At 30.0% G+C, this 6,364-nt stretch overlaps 1 protein-coding gene across 1 annotated transcript in view; it reads right to left on the bottom strand.

Moving 5' to 3' along the window:
• The window catches only part of LOC106687809 (transferrin), an 18,642-nt gene extending 12,493 nt beyond the window's left edge, over window positions 1–6,149 (bottom strand). Inside the window, exon 1 of the mRNA XM_014431908.3 lies at window positions 6,046–6,149. Coding sequence (XP_014287394.1) covers window positions 6,046–6,115 — 70 coding nt within the window. The 5' untranslated portion in view covers window positions 6,116–6,149. The remainder of the gene's footprint in view (window positions 1–6,045) is intronic.
• Window positions 6,150–6,364: the final 215 nt, after the last annotated feature.

Raw genomic sequence — 6,364 nt, 5'->3', positions numbered from 1 at the left:
ACATATTTACTTATTGTATTATTTTGTACAGTTGTAAATTACAATAAATAAATAATTAAAAAAAAAAAGTTTTATTTTACGATTATAAAAGTTCATTTGTGATTGAAAAAGCGTGTAAGCCTGCCTTAATCCTAAACCTTACAATCTAAACTTCTCATTAGGCCTTACTATGACCCTAACTGCCCTTGGATGGTCCTTCATTCTAAATTTTAATGAAATACACTTGATCTTCCGAATTCACTTAAATCTTTTTTTTAAGAATGGTTCGATTTAAGAGCTCCATTCATAAAAGGCAGATGTTCCTCATTGAAAAAGAATTTCTTTTCCGAATTTTCTTAATGTAAACAATAATTAAGTGTCCACAAAAAAGTCCCACTAAATACCAATACCAATTTCAATAATCTCTATATCGCAAAGTCAGTGTAGAAGTCAAAGTACCTTTCAAGTGACAAAAAGTAATAAATATTCTTATCCACTGTTTCTTTTTATTGTTCTCCTCTTTCTGTATTATTTTCTGCTTACTTTAATTAACGGCTACTCACTAATTGAAAGGATAAAAGTTTGAAGAGCTAAATACTAATTGAGTTACTGTTAATTAGTTAATAGAAGCTCTATCTCTGCCATAATGGCTTCCGTCCATTAGGAAAATTGGACATCTCATCTACCGCTTTTAAAAAGGAAACATTTTGAACAAAACTTCATTTAATAAACTATCAAGATTAATTTCGCGATTTTAACCTAAATTAAAACAACCATTTCTCCTAAAATCCATTGCATGGTCTCCATACGAGAGTGTAGCAACGGTAAGGACAATGTGTTTAGTCAGTTCGTTCGAAGGTATGTAACGATTTTCATTGAGCGAATGGCTCGACCTATTTTTGAGTTTGATGGTTCAAATTAGCCACTCAGATCAAAACTTCAAATACTTTAAAACTACTAAAGGTGAAAATACTGAGTAAATATCAAATTCAATATCGAGATGACAATTAGTGAATTCTATGTTCTGTTTCTCTACACGCCTGTATCACTCCATTATAACTCAGATCAAAAATTACTAAACGTTTTATAATGTAATGTTGTAAATAATAATAAAATAAATCTTAGCCTTTGGTTTAGGGTTTTCATTTCGATCCCATGTCCTTCTTTGTCGGTCTATCAGTCCGAGGTAGTGTACAAGGTCTCCCTTTGGAATTGCTGAATTGCCATGTAAAAGTGAAGTGATGCGATTTAGTCGGGTTTCCTAAAGTTTAATGTTATTAGATACTGTTACATCTACATTCACTTCTGTGAACCATTTGTATGCCTTATTAAGACTGTTGTGTCAGCTGTATATTTCGCTGTTTATGTGTTATGTAGAATATAGGAGTGTATATTGAACCTTGGGATATTCTTGATGATGTAGAAAAAAAAATAACGAAAAAATTGAACTTAGCTTAAAATTTATAAATACGAGTTTGTTTGTTTGAACACGGTAATTTCAAGAATTTCCTGTCGAATTTGAAAAATAATATTTCTCTTTGGTAGACCGTTTACTGAGGAAGACCTTATGCTTTCTAATATGCTGCAAACTATAGGAACGTCTACAATAATAAATACGACTTCATAAACCTGCTTTCACGAATGACCTTCCAATAGCAAGAAAACACTCTGAAATGCAATTCAAATACAATCATAAATGGCATTGCTAACGTCCCTAGGAGGCTGACGAGGAGTTAGATGCATTTTTTTCCTCTAATAACTTATGGTATGGTAACTTTCGGATAGAGCCCATATATATTTCCAAAATGTTCTTCTTCTCCAAATATAACTGATAAGGCATAAGTACTGAAATGAGAACGGTTTGAATTTTCTTTTCTTTATGAAATATTAATTAAAGCTTCATCAAATAATAAAGTAGAAACAGCCTTCGCTAACATTGTATTACGCCTTGAGTCATTACAAATATTTTAATTTCTTCTTGTTTGTTTACAATGCTTCATTATTTTGTAAACAATGGAAAAGAATATACGTGTATTAGATAAATGGCGCAATGGAATGATTCTTACGGCAACAATGCATAATGTATAATTAATTATACTTATTATTTACCAGTCTAAGAACTGACTGATTAGGAGCAGTTGAAATGAGAAAGTAAAGTTGTTGGTTAGGATAATGTAAGGATCTCTCAGTAGCTAATGAGCTTCGGACCGATGTCTAAGCAGCCCGAAGCGTAGGCGAGAGTATTAAGTTAATTGTTCTGACCTTGTCGCTTTTGACGAGGAACAATAGATATAAGTGGGCCATGATTCTTGTTAGTAAGTAAGTATGTATTTGTGAACTCTACATGGAACTTATATTAATGCTTTAGACTACTCCTAAAAATCGTTACATTGGTTTGATAATTGTAAATCTGACAAAAAAAGTATTGATTTGGACGTATACCAAAGACAGTACTGTAGATTGTGCATAATTTCCCTAAAATTAAAAATTTTCCTTTCGTCCGTTCTAAGATCACCCTAAATTCAATTGCAACTGTTTCATAACACACAACCCTACCAAAAACTACTTTCAATAATAGAAGCATCAAGCAGCTCAGTTCAATCGAATTAATTAAAAGAACATTTTATAATAGGATATTTAATTAAATAAGATGGGAAAACTTTATATTGAACATTTAAATGAGGGAACCAATATTTTACTTTGGAAGAACTATTTCTTTTCTTTTCTCTTTGTGACTTTGGTGTTGTAGACGCTCTGGACCTTTTACATTAGATTAGAAAGATCCCCTTTGATGATTCTAAGAAGGGTTTTTCCTTATCTCTTTCTCCATCCAATCCTTTTGATGTTTTCCTTGTTGCGTGTCCTTATTTCTCTATTTCATGGCCTCTTGGAAACAGGTCTTGATTCCATTAACTCCTTTGAGGTGGATTTTTTCTTATTTTTTTTCGTTTAATTTTACTAATTTATTTTCTTTTTGAACTCATTATTAATTCCAAGAAGTACGAGTTCACTCGCACTTGTTCTTTATTTATCGATATATTTCATTTATCATCTCTTAATTTTTTAGTACAACTAATTTCAGGACATTTACACTAAAGAAATCTGCTTGGAAGAAGATAGTTGACCTATGAAGTAGTTTGTAGGAAGATAGTCCGAGTGGCGGTCAATAAAGGTATCAGAATAGTAAAATAAAACTATTTATTGTTAACCAACGGAACGGAAGGTCAGGTAGAAAATTTCCACACTTCTTATGCTAACCCTAGGTATTACCTATCTAAATATTATAAAAAATCTGACCCTTCCTAAGGGTTAGCGGAAGAAGTGGGGAAATTTTCTACCTGACTTTCCGTTCCTCAATATCCATCTCTCTTTTAATTTGACAGGTACTTCCTCCTATGTTTATTGGTTATTTTTATCAATTTTCTTAATATCTCCCTTTTACATATTACTATATCTCACCTATGGCATATTAACTTCACCCCTATGTTTTACCTTTTACACCTACCATTTTACCATATTTATAATTATTTCTAACGAGTATTCTTCTAAAAATTTATTAGTATAGATTTGTATTTAGAATTTTATCACCCCTGGTTGTATTTATTAGTAACTAGCTTCTAGTCCACCTAAATGTATACTTCCTTATAATAATATTATTATTATATCTTTATTATATACTTTATTGACAAAACAATTGTTTAAAAACGATTTTTATTTTAATGTTCTTTCAATTCTATATTGTTATCTTGTTTTTTCATTCCTTTAGCCCTGGCGAAGCCCTGCAAAGTGGGGCGAAACGTTGGTTAACAATAAATAGTTTTCTTTTACTATTTTGATACCTTTATTGACCGTCCGGGTGGCCACCCGGACTGTCTTCCTACAATAAAGAAATCTGCATATCTACTTAGCACTCTAGTAAGAAAAACAAATTTTTTTTTCTAAAATTGTCCTATCACACAATCATTCAGATTTCGAATTCTTCCACCATTCGTTAATTTCTCCAAGTGGGCTTATTATTTATATGAAACAATAACAAAAAAAAAGGATTTAAGAAAAAAAATCAGCTACAATGAAAAAACAGCAACTAAAAGACAAGAGTCGTTGGGTGAAAATAAGATTATATTGCTACAGAGGAAAAAACGCGAAAAAAAAGTTTGTTTTGAATTACTGCACTTTCTTGTTTGATAACCCGAGCGTAATTTTTATTTATCTTCAATGATATCATTTTCATCATTTCAATGCTGTTTCCACTTTTACGACGAGTATTATTTTAATCATACATATATATTTATATTACCTCTCCCAGTTTATTAAAAAACTTTTATTTACCAGAAAAAATTAGGAGTATATTAAATTTTATAATATTGTTGAGAATTTCAATAATAATAACGTGAAAGTGGACTACTTTGCGGAAGATTTTGATATTCTGCATTTTTACCCACTGACAGGAATCAGAGTAGCCTGAAATTTATACCTTAGCCTCATGAGAGTAAACATGAAATAAAAAGCCGCTACGATTACATTATGTTGATTTTGATATATTAAAATATTTTTTCTTATTCAAAAAGTGGAACGAGTTTATGAGTACGCAAAGGAGATTTTAAACAACTTCCTAAAATTAATTATAAATACCTGATAATCAGTGGCTGATGCAGTTCAATAGAAGAAAATAACTAAAAAATACTTCAAAAAGGAAAATAGAAAAAACAATTATTTTTGTTTTTAAATTCTATTAAAAAAATGTTTCTATTTTTGAACCTAATACAAAATTTTTCTTGAACTAAGAGCAGAAAAAAAGTTATAAAAATTTTAATTATTATGTAATATGAATCTAGACTAAAATAAATCGTATAAATACGTATAAATATATTAATATTACTATCTAATAATAATATATATTATTATATAATAATCATTGATTTGAAATTAATATTTACTATTAATAAATAAAACAATGGGAGAATTAGGATTACAAATAAATACAAGTTTATAGAAGCTATGTATTACTACTTTTCAGATGCAAGTTACCCGACACATTCAAATTCTATTTGTTACTAAGAACCAAGTATCATTTTTAATAATTAATATCTTCTTTGGTAAAAATTTCAAAAAATGTGTCGGGTAACTTGCATCTGAAAAGTAGTAATACATAGCTTTATAATTAAATTTACCTCTACACATCGTGACGAAGCATTCTAGCTATACAAATTTGACGAATGGTATTGTTATTTTTATTTAACATCACAGAGAGGACAATAATAATACAAGAGAAATTACAATTATTTTTCAACTGAATTTTGTAGGCACCAATCAGAAGGTATACTTTGCTTTCCTTCCCACCTCTATTCCGCCTTTCACTACCACTGATGTGCCACACAGAATAATATGATCCTTTTAACGTAATTAGTGCTATGTTTTCTCTTAAGAAGCAAAGTAACGTATTCCTACAGAATTATTATTATATAATGCACTATAATTTTAGTTAGGATCCATATTCCAATATTTGAAATAAATAAGAACAAATATGCCCCCTTATGCAGATAGACGCTTCAGTAATAATAATATATAAAACTATTGTATAAATAACATTATAAAGTATCCATAGCTCTAATAACACTCAACAGACTATTAAAAATAATTCAAACCGGTTACATACCGGGTCAGACTCTTCTTGATCTCATGGTCGGCTGTTCGACTATTTAGTATTTTAAAAATGCATGGTAAATTTAAATTTTTTTAAATAATTTAGTCTAAGAGGTGCAGAAGGCATCATTCCTGCTAGTTTGGCACTTTTGATAATTTTCAAAACTTTATCATCTTCAAGTGCCTTGAACATTTCATATCAAAATAAATAATCCTTAAGATAATCTTGTAAACAAAGAATATATGTATTTCAAGATCCTTCTTTTAATGCATCACATATAGTAAAGATTAATTTGTCGAATTCAATTTCAATAGGATTGGATGCACGAAATTATGACCTTCAGTGATTAGATGGATTCTGATTGTGACATATTTCGCTTGTCAGAATAACAATATAAAAAATACATTCATGAATATACTTACGGATATCATGAGTGTGTGCAAACACAGCCACGAAGAGGGCTAAGAAAGATATACACCAACTGGTAGCCATCTTCAAACTGGAGACGGGCCTCCGAGTCGCTGCTTATATAGGGCTCGCTCAGAGTGGGGAGAGGGGTTTATGGGAAAACCAATGTTATGTATATTATTATCGTATGAATTTAGATATTGATTATTCGATTAGTGAAGAAAATGTCTTAAATTTTATTTTTTTATAACAGTCATAGTTTTACTAAAATTCCGAATTGTGTTAAATGCAAAATATCAAATTTTAAAAAGAATAATTTGAAGCAAAAAAATG

The sequence above is a fragment of the Halyomorpha halys genome, unplaced genomic scaffold (genome assembly GCF_000696795.3).
Source record: "Halyomorpha halys isolate HHAL.00 unplaced genomic scaffold, Hhal_1.1 Scaffold1014.1, whole genome shotgun sequence".
In the NCBI taxonomy this organism is placed as follows: domain Eukaryota; kingdom Metazoa; phylum Arthropoda; class Insecta; order Hemiptera; family Pentatomidae; genus Halyomorpha; species Halyomorpha halys.
Note: the sequence above shows the minus strand (reverse complement) of the source record. Positions and strands in the feature narration are given on the sequence as shown.